General features: G+C 45.7%; 1 protein-coding gene across 1 annotated transcript in view; it reads left to right on the top strand.

Moving 5' to 3' along the window:
• Positions 1 to 559: 559 nt before the first annotated feature.
• Positions 560 to 15,550, top strand: part of FREM2 (FRAS1 related extracellular matrix 2) — a 151,461-nt gene continuing 136,470 nt past the window's right edge. The window contains exons 1-2 of the mRNA XM_008692266.2: positions 560 to 5,798; positions 11,189 to 11,278. Coding sequence (XP_008690488.2) covers positions 623 to 5,798; positions 11,189 to 11,278 — 5,266 coding nt within the window. The 5' untranslated portion in view covers positions 560 to 622. The remainder of the gene's footprint in view (positions 5,799 to 11,188; positions 11,279 to 15,550) is intronic.

Genomic DNA, 15,550 nt, shown 5'->3' on the forward strand with positions numbered 1-15,550 from the left:
CGAATTGGAGGGGATGGGAGCTAAAATGGGTAATCCTGGATCCCAGGCAGCAGAAGAACTGATTCAAGCCCAGCCGCGTGTCGCGACTCCTGTGATGGAACCCCAACCCTGGCATCCCAGAGCGAAGCGTGAGCAAAGGGGTGCAGCTCCAGGCCGCCAGTACCCCTCGCTTCCAGGACAACTTGTAGCGCCCTGTATCTCCTCCTCTCCGCGCGGTTTCCCCGCCTCGGCCCCCTAGGAGCTGATTGGCAGATATCACTACCCAACCCTCTACTCGGGGCCTCCTCCCGGGACCGACGATTGGCCTCTTGGGAGCACTGGTGTAAGGAGGTTTTAGGGGAGGGGTTTCCCTCAGAGCTCTGGGTCCCGGGACCTGGGAAGCTGGAGTGGAGCGACTCGGTTCTCCCAGCCCGTGTGCGGCCGGCGGCGGAGCGGGACGGCCAGGGGGCTCAGCCTCCGCTGCACCATCAGCCCGGCCCACCCCGTGCAACTTTTCATCCTGGCCCAGCAGCACCTACAGAATACGGAGTTCCTGGCACTTTCCGGAGGGGTCCCTTGTTCCCTGCCGGGGGACTGATTGCGCTCTCTCAGGCTGACCTGTCCGAGCTCTAACACCCGGACCATGCACGCGGCCAGGATCCCCGGGATCGCCTTCCGCGCCGGCGGGGTGGCCAACCCCAGCAGTTTTCCGCCGATACCCACGCTGCCGCCCCGCCTGGTGTTGCTGCTGCTGCTTCTCCTGTCACCGGTAAGCTGCGTCCCGGCACAGCCCGCTGCCCCCGGCCGGGCGTTGCTGTCCCCGGATCTCGCGGGGGCTGCAGGGGTCCCCGCCGAGGAGGCCATAGTGCTGGCGAACCGTGGGCTCCGGGTGCCCTTCGGCCGCGAGGTCTGGCTGGATCCGCTGCACGACCTGGTGCTGCAGGTGCAACCGGGGGACCGCTGCGCGGTGACCGTGCTAGACAACGACGCGCTGGCCCAGAGGCCTGGCCGCCTGAGTCCCAAGCGCTTCCCGTGCGACTTCGGCCCGGGAGAGGTGCGCTACTCGCACCTGGGCGCGCGCAGCCCCTCGCGGGATCGCATTCGGCTGCAGCTGCGCTACGACGCGCCGGGAGGGGCAGCAGTGCTACCCTTAGTGCTGGAGGTGGAGGTGGTCTTCACCCAGCTGGAGGTTGTGACTCGGAACTTGCCCCTAGTCGTGGAGGAGCTGCTGGGGACCAGCAATGCCCTGGACGCGCGGAGCCTGGAGTTCGCCTACCAGCCCGAGACCGAGGAGTGTCGCGTGGGCATCCTGTCCGGCTTGAGCGCGCTGCCTCGCTACGGGGAACTCCTTCACTACCCGCAGGTTCCAGGTGCAGCCAGCGAGGGGGGAGCCCAGGAGCCTCTCCTGATGGACTGCAAAGCTTTCCAAGAGCTAGGCGTGCGCTACCGCCACACGGCCGCCAGTCGGTCACCAAACAGGGACTGGGTGCCCATGGTGGTGGAGCTGCGCTCTCGAGGTTCGCCTGTGGGCAGTCCCGCTCTGAAACGTGAGCACTTCCAGGTGCTGGTGAGAATCCGAGGAGGGGCTGAGAACACTGCACCCAAGCCCAGTTTTGTGGCCATGATGATGATGGAGGTGGATCAGTTTGTCCTCACAGCCCTGACCCCAGACATGCTGGCCGCGGAGGATGCTGAGTCCCCCCCTGACCTGTTGATCTTCAACCTCACCTCTCCCTTCCAGCCTGGCCAGGGCTACCTAGTAAGTACCGATGATCGCAGCCTACCCCTCTCCTCCTTCACTCAGAGGGATCTGCGGCTCTTGAAGATTGCCTACCAGCCCCCCTCTGAGGACTCTGACCAGGAGCGTCTCTTTGAGCTGGAGTTGGAGATAGTGGACCCAGAAGGAGCTGCCTCAGACCCTTTTGCTTTTATGGTGGTGGTGAAGCCCATGAACACACTGGCTCCAGTGGTCACTCGGAACACTGGTCTCATTCTCTACGAGGGCCAGTCTCGGCCCCTTACAGGCCCTGCAGGCAGTGGACCACAAAACCTGGTCATCAGCGATGAGGATGACCTGGAGTCAGTACAGCTGGAGGTAGTGGCTGGGCTCCGGCATGGTCACCTTGTCCTTCTGGGTGCCACCGATGGCAGCGCTGCCCCTAAGACCTTTACAGTGGCTGAGCTAGCGGCCGGCCAGGTGGTCTACCATCACGATGACAGAGATGGCTCTCTGAGTGACAACCTTGTCCTTCGAATGGTGGACGGAGGACGCAGGCACCAGGTGCAGTTCCTGTTCCCCATCACCTTAGTGCCTGTGGATGACCAGCCACCAGTCCTCAATTCTAACACGGGGCTGACACTGGCAGAAGGTGAAACAGTGCCCATCCTGCCGCTTGCTCTAAGTGCAACTGACATGGACTCAGATGACTCTCTGCTGCTTTTTGTGCTGGAGTCGCCCTCCTCAACCGTAGGGCATCTGCTTCTCCGCCAAACTCATCCTCCCCGTGAAGAGGAAGAGCTTAGCAGGGGCCCTTGGAGGAGGCAGGGAGCATTCTATGAGCAAACAGTGACAGAGTGGCGACAGCGGGACATAACCGAGGGGAGGCTGTTCTACAGGCACTCCGGGCCCCATAGCCCCGGGCCGGTGATGGACCAGTTCACGTTTCGAGTCCAGGATAACCATGACCCCCCTAATCAGTCAGGACCACACAGGTTTGCGATACGCATTCATCCTGTGGATCGCCTCCCTCCAGAGCTGGGCAGCGGCTGTCCCCTTCGGATGGTGGTGCAGGAGTCCCAGCTCACCCCGCTGAGGAAGAAGTGGCTGCGCTACACTGACCTGGACACAGATGACCGAGAACTGCGGTACACAGTGACCCAGCCCCCCATGGACACAGATGAAAACCGCTCGCCAGCCCCACTGGGCACCTTGGTCCTGACTGACAGCCCCTCAGTCGTGGTGGCCCATTTTACCCAAGCCCAGATCAACCACCATAAAATTGCTTATAGACCTCCGGAGCAAGAACTGGGAGTGGCCGCCCGAGTGGCCCAGTTCCAGTTCCAGGTGGAGGACCAAGCTGGGAATGTGGCTCCGGGTACCTTCACCCTTTACTTGCAGCCCGTGGACAACCAGCCACCCGAGATCCTCAACACGGGTTTCAGCATTCAGGAGAAGGGCCACCACATCCTGAGTGAGACGGAGTTGCGTGTGAATGATGTAGACACTGACGTCGCGCACATCTCTTTCACTCTCACGCAGGCGCCCAGACACGGCCACATGAGAGTGTCTGGACAGATACTGCACGTAGGGGACGTCTTCCACTTGGAAGACATAAAGCAGGGTCGGATTTCCTATGCGCATAACGGGGATGCGTCTCTCACTGATAGCTGCTCCTTGGAGGTCAGCGACAGACACCACGTGGTGCCCATCACTCTCAGAGTGAATGTCCGGCCAGCGGATGATGTGCCCATGCTGAGCCTTCCCGCTGGCACTCTGGGGTCATATCTAGATGTTCTAGAAAATGGAGCTACCGAAATCACTGCCAGTGTTATCAAGGGGACTGATGAAGACACTGATGATTTGATGTTGACTTTCATCTTGGAAGATCCCCCCTTATACGGAGAAATCCTGGTCAACGGAGTTCCAGCAGAGCAGTTTACCCAAAGGGACATCTTAGAGGGCTCTGTCGTCTATGCCCACACTAGTGGTGAGATAGGCCTGTTGCCTAGAGGGGACTCTCTTAACCTGAGTCTGTCAGATATGTCTCAAGAATGGGTAATAGATGGCAGTACTATCCAAGGAGTTACTGTGTGGGTGACCATTCTCCCTGTTGATAATCAGGCACCAGAAATTTCTGTGGGTGAACAGTTTATGGTCATGGAAGGTGATAAAAGTGTTATAACCTCAACACATATAAGTGCTGAAGATATTGATTCACTAACTGATGACATCTTGTGCACCATAGTTATTCAGCCTACCTCCGGTTATGTTGAAAACATTTCTCCGGCTCCAGGCTCTGAGAAATCAAGAGCAGGAATTGCCATAAGTGCCTTTACCCTGAAAGACCTCAGGCAGAGTCATATTAACTATGTCCAGAGCGTCCATAAAGGGGTCGAACCTGTGGAAGACCGATTTATATTTCGTTGCTCTGATGGCATTAACTTTTCAGAGAGACATTTTTTCCCCATTGTCATCATTCCCACCAATGATGAACAGCCAGAAATATTTATGAGAGAATTTATGGTGATGGAAGGCATGAGTCTGGTGATCGATACGCCCATCCTCAATGCTGCCGATGCTGACATTCCCCCGGATGATCTCACTTTCACCATTACCCAGTTCCCTACTCGCGGTCACATCATGAGCCAGCTGATAAATGGCACAGTTTTGGTTGAAAGCTTCACCTTGGACCAGATCATAGAGAGTTCAAGCATTATTTATGAGCATGATGACTCTGAGACCCAGGAAGACAGTTTTGTGATTAGACTAACAGATGGTAAGCACTCAGTAGAAAGGATGGTCCTTATTATCGTTATCCCCGTTGATGATGAAACCCCCAGAATGATGATCAATAATGGCCTAGAAATAGAAATTGGGGAAACCAAAATTATCAACAACAAAATATTAATGGCAACTGATTTAGACTCTGAAGACAAATCTTTGGTTTATATTATTCGTTATGGGCCAGGACATGGCTTATTGCAGAGACAAAAACCTACAGGTGCCTTTGAGAATATCACACTGGGCATGAATTTTACCCAGGATGAAGTGGACAGAAACTTAATTCAGTATGTCCATTTTGGACAAGAGGGGATTCGGGACCTAATTAAATTTGATGTGACTGATGGAATAAATGCCCTCATTGATCGCTACTTTTATGTGTCCATTGGGAGCATTGACATCGTCTTCCCGGATGTGATAAGCAAGGGAGTATCCTTGAAAGAAGGTGGCAAAGTCACCCTCACAACAGACTTGCTAAGCACCAGTGACTTGAACAGTCCTGATGAAAACTTAGTTTTTACCATCACCAGGGCTCCCATGAGAGGGCACTTAGAGTGCACAGATCAACTTGGAACGTCCATCACGTCTTTCACTCAGCTCCAGCTGGCTGGCAACAAAATCTACTACATCCACACAGCTGACGATGAGGTCAAGATGGACAGTTTTGAGTTTCAAGTCACCGATGGACGTAACCCTGTCTTCCGGACATTCCGTATCTCCATTAGTGATGTGGATAACAAAAAGCCAGTGGTCACCATCCATAACCTGGTTGTCAGTGAGGGTGAAAACAAGCTGATCACTCCCTTTGAACTCACTGTGGAAGACAGAGACACTCCTGACAAACTCCTGAAGTTCATTGTCACCCAGGTGCCTGTTCATGGCCAACTCCTATTCAACAACACCAGACCTGCCATGGTTTTTACCAAGCAAGACTTGAATGAAAACTTAATCAGCTACAGACATGATGGCACTGAGTCGAGCGAAGACAGCTTCTCCTTCACGGTGACTGATGGTTCCCATACAGAGTTCTATGTTTTCCCTGATACAATATTTGAAACCAGGAGACCCCAGGTGATGAAAATCCAGGTCTTAGCCGTGGATGATAGTGTCCCCCAAATTGCCGTGAACAAAGGGGCCTCCACGCTTCGCACTCTGGCTACTGGTCACTTGGGGTTCATGATCACAAGCAAAATATTGAAAGCGGAGGACAGAGACAGCTTACGTTTTTCTCTCAGGTTTATTGTGACAGAGGCCCCTCAACATGGATATCTCCTCAACCTGGACAGAGGCAACCACAGTGTGACTCAGTTTACACAAGGTATGGTACACTGTTCTTTCCTGATACCCAATGGAAAATGCAGGTTTTATTTTCTGAGGGTATGGCTATCCCCGAAAACGTTGTAAATAGGGGATCAGATTTGAATCCAAGGGAAGAAAAGGAAAGGGAAATAGAGAGATGGGGGGGGCATACAGAGACTCACTTTTCTGGGAGAATAGCCCTCTTCTTGCCGTATGTCCCACCGCAGCACCCTGCATTAGAAGGAGCATCAGTGTCTTTCGACAGCAGCAAGGTGTGCTGCCAAGGCAGGAGCCAGACTTGGGTCTGCTTTGTCTGCCACCCCCGTCCTCCTCGTGGCCCGTTGGGTACGCTGCAGGGCGCTCATGAAGCATATTGGCACCTGAGCGAAAGATGTGCTTTCTAAATTCTTTCTAATATTGTTATTTTCACCTACCATTGAAATAGAGCCTTCAAATCAATATTACTTTGATTAGCTGTGAGAGCGTTGTTCTAATCCTGTTACAGTTCTTAGAAACTTTGTAACTGAAAAAGAAATGTATTTATACGTACTTTGTAGATTTATAATTCTTCTCTAATATTTTGTGACTTAGGCAAACACCAAAGACATGAGAGGTAAGCACCTATCTATAGTTCTAACAGTTATATGTACAAGGTATGGCTCCGTCACACACACACACACACAGCACACTTAATGATGTCTAAGACAATATGTTTTATATGAGGAAATTATTTCCTCACTTCACTTCAGATCTCCTCTTACGACCTCTTTCAAACACAATAACAGACACCCGTGGCCTCAAGCATCTGCATTCTTGAAACTAAAGCGTTTTTCTTTTTTTTTTAATAATGTTTTTTTATTATATTATGTTAGTCACCATACAGTACATCCCCGGTTTCCGATGTAAAGTTCGATGATTCATTAGTTGCGTATAACACCCAGTGCACCATGCAATACGTGCCCTCCTTACTACCCATCACCAGTCTATCCCATTCCCCCACCCCCCTCCCCTCTGAAGTCCTCAGTTTGTTTCTCAGAGTCCATAGTCTCTCATGCTTCATTCCCCCTTCTGATTACCCCCCCTTTCTTTATCCCGGTCTTTTTCTAACCTAAATTTTCTTTGTGTGTGGACACAATCTGAGACAGGAAGGGCAGGTGACCTCTGCAGAGTTCCTCAGTGACTGAAGGGAGAAGCCCATTCAGCATGCTGGCTTGGGAGGCAGGGCTCTGTTCTCTAGAACATGCGAACTTCACTACAGAGGGCTTCGGGTGGCTTTCATGAAAATCTCACCATGTCAGGATGGAAACTAGATCTCTCCTCCGTGGGCTCTGGGAGTGGAGGTGGAGTTTATCCTCGGGGCATCCCAGTGGGGGTGTTCTTCCCCCACCCCCCCGCAACAGTGTTGTGCTCTGACAAAGGCTTTAATAAACGGATAGCGCAAAGTATAGTGTTAAAGTGAACTGCTTCTCTGTTTTAGATGCTGGCAAATAGCCTTGCACTCCAACCTCCTGATTCTTGGCTGAAAGCCTGAATATATTCTAGGGCCTGCAGGGACAGGAAAACCTCAGAGTGCCAAGTGTCATGCCAGACCGGCAGGAAACTTTTGTGTGAAGGCTTTCTGAGGACAGAGCTACCAGGCAATCTTAGACTGGTTCATTTTCACGGAAAGTGAAGAGGATGAAAGGAATATATTACAGGATAGAAAATGTGACTTCAGATTGCCCCTCTGACCTGAAAAAGTAATCTGACTTTAAAGATTTTTTTTTTTAAAGGAATTTGTGGATGAAGATAGGCCAATGATTTAATTTAAGTTCTATGGACTGGGTCCAACAGCTGAAAATGTTGGAATATTATATCTTAAATATTGAACCCTAAATTATGCTATTGCGGAGAGAGCCTGTTGCTCTCTCTCTCCCTCTCACTGATATGGACTCACCATGGTTACTTTTTATGGTCATCTGGAAATATTGAATAGTCAGTTTATTCTAAAAAGTGAAGATACATTTTTAAGATTATAAGAGAAATGAGCACATTCCAATAAGAACCCAAACACTGCCTAGGAAAACTATTGGTAGTTCATCACAGAGCGCTCATTTGAGCAAGTGGGGGCTTCAGTTTGGTTCAGGGTGGTTATTACTGGAGACGAGATGGGTGAGTAAAAATAGAGAGGCTCCATTATAGAGCCACTGCGCTCCTCTCTTTGAAGAGGAATGAAAGCAGTGGCTCGAGTGAGGATGACGCTACCTTTGTATTCGTTTTTCTTTTTCTGTTATCATGAAGGGATAAGCTGAGCTATATTTTGATGGATTTTCAGTGCACTGGGTTAGGTCAAGTTAGTATATATGGGCAAAGAAGGCTATTCCCAAACCGATTCACGACATGAACCCTAGGGGAAGAAAATCCATTCATTTCTAAACCTTGTTAAGGTAGAAATAGACAAGGTAGAATTAGACCAATTAAAGAAATTATTTTAATGTTGCCTCTTTGCCAGGGTGCCCCCTGCTGTCTCCATCCCAGGCTTAAATCTCTTGTCTCAAGGAGCTGGACTTTTTTCTCTACAATAAGCACCCAATGATATCTTGTGGGAGATACGTTACAGATCGCTTTCAGAAATTTCCCCCAAAGAGTTTGAACCAGGGTGTGGTTGCCAGGCAAGTTAGTGAACTTAGAATTAAAACGAAAACACAAAATCATGGAATACTTGTATACATGAACTGAAATAAATCCATTGCACGATCAGCGATTAGAAGAAAATCCAGTTAATTGTTAGATGTTCACTGAAAGGAGATAACTTTTTTTTTTGCTACTAGGTTTTGATCTTCCTAATACTACTGTGCCTTAAGAAGTGAGTGTTTATATATAATTTATGATGTTTTTGATAGCTTTAGAGGTTCCTATAGGATAACAGTGCTATGATCAAAGTCTTTACTTATTTGAGATTTTTTTAGAAGTCCCTTTTTTGAACCATGAATTATTAACTTGAGTTATAAAGAAAATGAAAAGGGTTTTGGTTTGTTCCAACTAATCAATATTGCATGCCCTAACTTGGACAGAAAATTTGACACCTGCGTGTCCTAATTGCATTCATGTTCACTTTTTTAAAAAAGTTTTTAAGAAATCACTTTTGAAGTGGTGATTTATTTCAACGAAACTGTCTCCTAAATACTATAGGTTTTGCAAGAAAACAACAATGCAGAGCTTGGGTGTACTAATGAATTTTGAATTTTTCCTTTTCTCGTGGTAGAGCCTTTAGATTTTCCTGCACAGTTAAAGAGAAACTGGGGAAGTTTGGAAAAGTTCTTCCCCACATGACCAGAGGACTTTGTCCTTAGGCTAGGGATGTGTCCTCAGAACACAGTTCACTTGATTCCTTCCTGATGATTTAAAGGTTGTAAAGGGGGGCGCCTGGGTGGCACAGCGGTTAAGCGTCTGCCTTCGGCTCAGGGCGTGATCCTGGCGTTCTGGGATCGAGCCCCACATCAGGCTCTGCCGCTATGAGCCTGCTTCTTCCTCTCCCACTCCCCCTGCTTGTGTTCCCTCTCTCGCTGGCTGTCTCTATCTCTGTCGAATAGATAAATAAAATCTTTAAAAAATAAATAAATAAAGGTTGTAAAGGGTCAGAGTTGTAGGAGTAGACAGGTGAAGAGCTTGCAGGGGCTTCACTCCTTACCTGTGTGGAAACATCACACAGGCGGAGGCAGCAGCCCGAGCGTGGTCCACCAGACCTCTGGGCTCTTTCATTTTAAGTTAAGAAACTTTTGAGCCATTACTGAATATTAGACTCTAAGCAAAGGACTGTGGGAAGTTAAGATGAAAAAAACAATCCCAGAAGTTTTCCGCCTTCTAGGAAAGGTAGTCATGCAGAAAGATACAAATGACACTAGGCAGAAATTGGTGAAATTAGAGCAGAGTTAGAAATAAAATGCTAGGGGGAATAATATGTCTCGAATTTGCTTCATCTCCTAGTACTCCTTTTACAAGAAGTTACCATGAACTGTTAAATCAGATGTTCCCCTCCTCGGATGTCGGATTGTAAGCAAGTCATCTTTCAGAACTGTATGAGCCAAGGGAGCGTGTACGTTTCACATCTGTCAAGAGGAGTCATAGAAACCCGTGCAGTCATTTGTTGATCCTGGTACCTTCCATCACTTGAGCTTATTCTTTCATAAAGTCATTTTCTCATATACAGTGCTTGTAGACTTCGTAGCACGAACTCAGTAGACCTCTTAGAAGATGGAAAACCTGTAGAGCCCACTCGAGACAAATAACCATTAATGCCATTGTGGAAGCCACTCTGAGCTGTGATCTTGAACTTAATGTAGCCTTGGAAATAACTGTGTACTGCCGGGCCCAGGTCAATAACGGCGTGTTGCGAGCAACACAGAACAGGATGATACTTGGTTTATTATGTTGTCTGTGCTGCATCATTAAAGACAGGAACTAGTAAAATGGGTGAATAAATTTTTGAAGTTGTATGTTAGTCAGTCACTGAGAACAAACTATGCCAGTGAATTCAAGAGCTAGGACAGGAAGCAAGAGAAAGAGCATTCCAGAAGCAGGGTAACTTTTCACTGCGGATAAAGTTTTCAGTTTTTTTAGACGTTTTCTTTTTCTTTTTTTACAGTATCTTTTTTTTTAAAGATTTTCATTTATTTGTCAGAAAGAGAAAGGGAGAGAGAGCGAGAGTGCATGAGGACAAGCAAGGGAACAGCAGGCAGAGAGAGAAGCAGCTCCCCACTGATCAAGGAGCCTGATGGGGGACTTGATCCCAGCACCTGGAGATCACGACCTGAGCCGAAAGCAGATGCTGAACCGACGGAGCCAGATGTTTTCTGTTCTAATTGCTCTCTGGGGCATGACAGTTATTTCAATCTTTGGGATTTAAAATGTCCTCGATTTGATTTTTTTTTTCTTTTGAACTCTGGGGAGCTTAAAAACAGCCTGCTGTATATCATAAGAGGTAAGAAAAGTTAGCCAGAGGAGGGCAGGGAAGTTCTTTCCTCTGAGGACCAGCCCTCCAGGGAGGGAAGGAGTGTGATTTTGGTAGTGCCAGGAAATCTGCCATGCCTCAAAATATCTCCCTTTCCACCTGTCGTGAAGTCTGACATTCTGTATTTAGACAGTCACTTCTTTGGTGCATGAACATGCAAATACCATTGGGAGGGGCAACACCTTGCTATTATTATAACCTAACTCTTGCACTCTATCTGGGTAAGGGATCAGATTTCCGTGGGACAGCTGAAATCCAGGGACTTAGAGATAGTAGAAATCAGATAGCGCTGCTTCCCTTGGAATTAGGAAACCTAAACAGGATTGCAGAGAAGTAAGAGCCAATCGGATTTACCATAAGTAATGAGTCACCAGTCTCGCCTTAGTAATGAATCATCTTGTTCTTGGATTATTTTCTAGCTGACATTGATGACATGAAAATATGCTACGTTTTAAAAGACGGGGCCAATGCCACAAGTGATGTGTTCCATTTTACAGTTGAAGACGGTGGTAAGTATTCACTCTCCTGTTAGTATAAACAAGGAGAGTGGCTTTTATTGGTTGTTCTTTGATGACTTCACTGCAAAGAATCTGTATCAAGTATCCTTTTATGCTCACCTGAATTTATACTGAATGAATCTGTCATTTGCCAATAGATAATCTTACATTCTCAATCTGACACAATACTATTCTGCAATGAGTATAGATAAATGTTCCAGTTATATTATTTTTGTCTTCGGATTTGTAAAGCGCTAAAAAGAAAGACTTACGTAAATAGGATACCCATGTCCAGTTGTTCAGGATATGTTCTGCATAATGCTGCCCGCTTGAGGTGACAAGAGGATGTTGGAATCCAGCCCAGCTCCACTCTCAAGCCATGTGCCTCCCCACGTGTGTCTACCCCAAGGGGGTGCCTTTTGCTAATTTGTACTTGGGTGCTGTGTGGACTAATGCTGATGAATAATTGCATTCACCAGGAAATCAGTGCTAACTAAATGTGTGTTTTATCTTACCAATCTCTGATTTTCTTAGTTTGGGGGAATCTGTGACTTAGTCTAGCTAAAATGTTCCTCGGTGGGGGTGCCTCGGTGGCTCAGTCAGTTAAGTGGCTGCCTTCAGCTCAGGTCATGATCCCAGGGTCCTGGGATCGAGTCCTGCATCAGGCTCCTTGTTCAGTGGGGAGCTTGCTTCTCCCCTGCCTGCAGCTCCCCCTGCTTGTGCTCGCTCTCTTTCTCTCTGTCAAATAAATAAATAAAATCTTTTAAAATATAATAAAATAAAATTTTCCTCAGTGAAATCTGAAGAATACTGCAGAGAATAGGCTATGACTTGTGCTCTGAGTCTCCCGAGCAATGTCACTGTCACTGCTCCCCCAAAGCTCTGACTGCTGCTCACTGTGCTCATCTCTCTTCCCAATCCTGTAGGCCGAGGGGAAAACTGGCCACTTCTAGATTCATCATAAAGATATCTCTGTTCTCTCATGCTCTCAGGAGAAGCAAAAGAACCTCAGGAAGTACATGTGTTGTGTGACCAGGACACAGGAAGTGGGGGGGGGCAGGTATGGGGGTAAGAGATGAAGGAAGGAGGAAAGAAATGATTCAGATCCAGTTCTCTGTCTTCTTATGATGCTTTTTTAAAAGGACGCTATTACATCATCTATCTCAAAAAGAGGACATGCTTACTTACCCTCCATATTTTGTGAGGCATTAAATAGCACTTGTTTAAAATATCACTGGACACAACGTGATCACAGCTCTGAAAGACAGCATCCGTGGGGTGCATGCCGGGGGGCAAAAAGGGATGTTATTTTGGGTTCAACTATTTGATTTTCCCTAGAGGCTGGAGGCTTAATAAATTTGATGCCTTTGTGTTTATAGTAAGCAAATCATGGGTTAATACTTTATGTATTGATAAAAGGAATCTTAGTATGAAACCAATTTCTAAGAAGGAAGCCAATTTATTAAAAAAAGTAATGTGCTTATTGAATCTTGATGCTCAAATGGGAAAGTCCACTGTCAGTAAACTTTAGAGTGGAACTCCGAAATAATTCAAATCTGCATAGTAGATGAAAATTTATAGACTAAATTATTGGCTCGAGGCACCAGGTTTGTCACTTAGAAAGACTGAATATACCTCAATAGCAAAAGTAGGATTTTCTTTAAAATTACCCAAAAAAGTTTGAAATCAAGTAGTTACAATTCTAAGATATTATAGCTTTTACTTTTTTAATATTTTGCTTTTCCCCCCTCAGTTATTTTCAATCTGACACAGCGTCACTCTGTTATTCCGCACATTCCCTTCCTTAGCTGGGTGGAATGGTAGCATTTACTTTAAAATTTTGATTTGTACTTAAACTTCAGAAAACACAATGTGTATCGTATTTCAAAATATTAAAATAGCGAGGAATGGCTAGTTGAAGAAACCGTGTTTATTTTTGGATTTGCTGAAAACGTGGCTGAGTGTCTAAGGGTTGTGCTTATGGAAATAGGAAATAAGTCATTTCCGGACTTTTTTAAAGCTGGCATCTCACGTGAGAGGGAAACATTCCAGAGTCGTTGTTCTTGACCTTTCTTCTCGCCGCCGACATGGCATTACTATGGGGCTCGGAAAAGATTCTGGCAAACTATCTATGGAACAGAACCTATCGTAATTCACCCGATATAAGAAAACTTCCCTCTGGCAGAATAAACACAGAAACTTGCAAGATTAAAGAATAAAAATTCATGTATGTATTTCAAAGCTGTTTTAATCTGACACTTATTTTTTTTAGGATTTTTGTACTGTCTTGTAAAATACTCTAACATTTGAGTGAGAAATGCAATACTATTTTTAAAGAGTATCTTGAATGAAATTATGTCTTTGGGAAGTATGAGGTATTTTGCCGAACAGAAATAAAAAATATTGGCAATATTTGTGGTAAGAGAAAAAAAAAGATATCCTTCTTTTCTATAAAAATAATATTAAACTGAGAATTTTAATTTTTGATCCAGTTATATACATTTTGGTAGTACAGTAAATAATTTTTTAATAATTTTTTTAAAATACACTCTAGAAAAAATATTTTTGTAGACTGTAATTGAACCTTCATTTTCAAATCTTTATGTGTAATCATGTGATTTTTATGTAATAGAATGCAGGTTTATGAAGACATACTTCTCAAACATACGTATGTCTTAGCGATTATGGAAGGTACTTGAATCCTATGAACAAGCAGTATTCACGGTTTTGGTTGGAGGGATCCAGGTCTCAGAAAAGCCAGGTGACTTCTCCGAATGTATCCATCTGTCCAGGAAGTAACAGACCTCTGTCAAGGGTGACTTACTCTTCCCATGCAGGTGATGACAGACTTCTTGGCCCAGTGGGTCTGGCTACTGAATTCAGCCATAGTGATTTATTATCATCTCTTTTATACAAAGATAGTAAGCATATCCATAAACCAGCTCCATGAAATGCGTCCCGTATTTCACATCTGGGAAGCCAGTTACAACACCGTGGCCTAAAATTAAGAACTATCTGCTGCAATTCTCTTTCCAATCTGTTAAATTCACCTTCTCCAAGTCCTCAAGAATGCTTTTAGAGGGATGCCTGGGTGGCTCAGTCGGTTAAGTGTCTGCCTTTGGCTCAGGTCATGATCCCAGGATGCTGGGATTGAGTCCCGCATCAGGCTCCCTGCTCAGCGGAGAGCCTGCTTCTCCCCCTGCTTGTGCTCTCTCTCTATCTCTCTCTCTGTCAAATGGATAGAGGAAATCTTAAAAAAAAAAAAAGAGAGAGAGTGTTTTTAGGACAGTGACTAAGGAAAGTACTGGAGCAAGCATAATCCTTGAATAACCTAAAAAGTCAAATATAACTTTTACTTTCAGAAGTCAAAAAGAGATTTAGGAAAGTGGAGAGCTGAAAGCCCTTGTTTCAGATTTAATGATACTATCATAAGAAACTAGTTAGCCACAGAAATCTTGTTCTGATTTAGGACCACCCGTCACTGATGGGATGGTGCTTAGGACAGGGTTACCACTTTTTAGCGTGGGGCTGTTACCAGATGGCAGGACTAAAGAGTACTTTATTTGAAGAATAGATAATGTCAGGATTTCACCTCAGGGAGTACTACTGTGTTTGGATCTAATAAGTGTTGGTTGAGAAAGCCTATGTACACACACACACACACACACACACACACACACACCCCTGGAGAGAGATGATTATATTTTAGGATTCTTTCTATTAGATCTTAAACCTTATATAAGATTTACGATTACTTATGCAGTTTTGCCTTCATAGCATTCCTGTCAGCTTAGTAAAAACAAACAAAAAAATTGCTGCTCCTTTTTGGCAGATGAGGAAACTGAGTCACAGAAGTAGGTAATTGACCTTCCTCAAGTTTCATAACCAGGCAACCAGAGGCCAGTTTGAATTCCAGGATTGTTTCTGCAAGCAGTAACTTCCATACTTATTCAGGATAGGGAAAGCGGGGAGTTCACTCGATGTTCTTGGGTTCTCCTGACCAAGGTTTTAAGAATATTTAATGGTGAGAATGAAATCAGAGTAGGAGCTGTCCATAGGCAAAAAGTTATGTTTCTTATATAGTGTGAATTTTTATTTTAGAATTCTTTAAAGGCTACCACGTACTCAAATTTATAGTATTCTTTTCTGATATCATACTGTAATTCTTTTAAAAAATACATTTGGAAAAATATTTAGTCTTTCTAAAGTTCAGATAAACACAAATCAAGTCAAATCACCCTTACAGTACCATTTTTTTGTTTTATCAATTATATTACAAGTAAA

This window comes from Ursus maritimus, unplaced genomic scaffold, assembly GCF_017311325.1.
Source record: "Ursus maritimus isolate PB19 unplaced genomic scaffold, ASM1731132v1 scaffold_10, whole genome shotgun sequence".
NCBI lineage: Eukaryota > Metazoa > Chordata > Mammalia > Carnivora > Ursidae > Ursus > Ursus maritimus.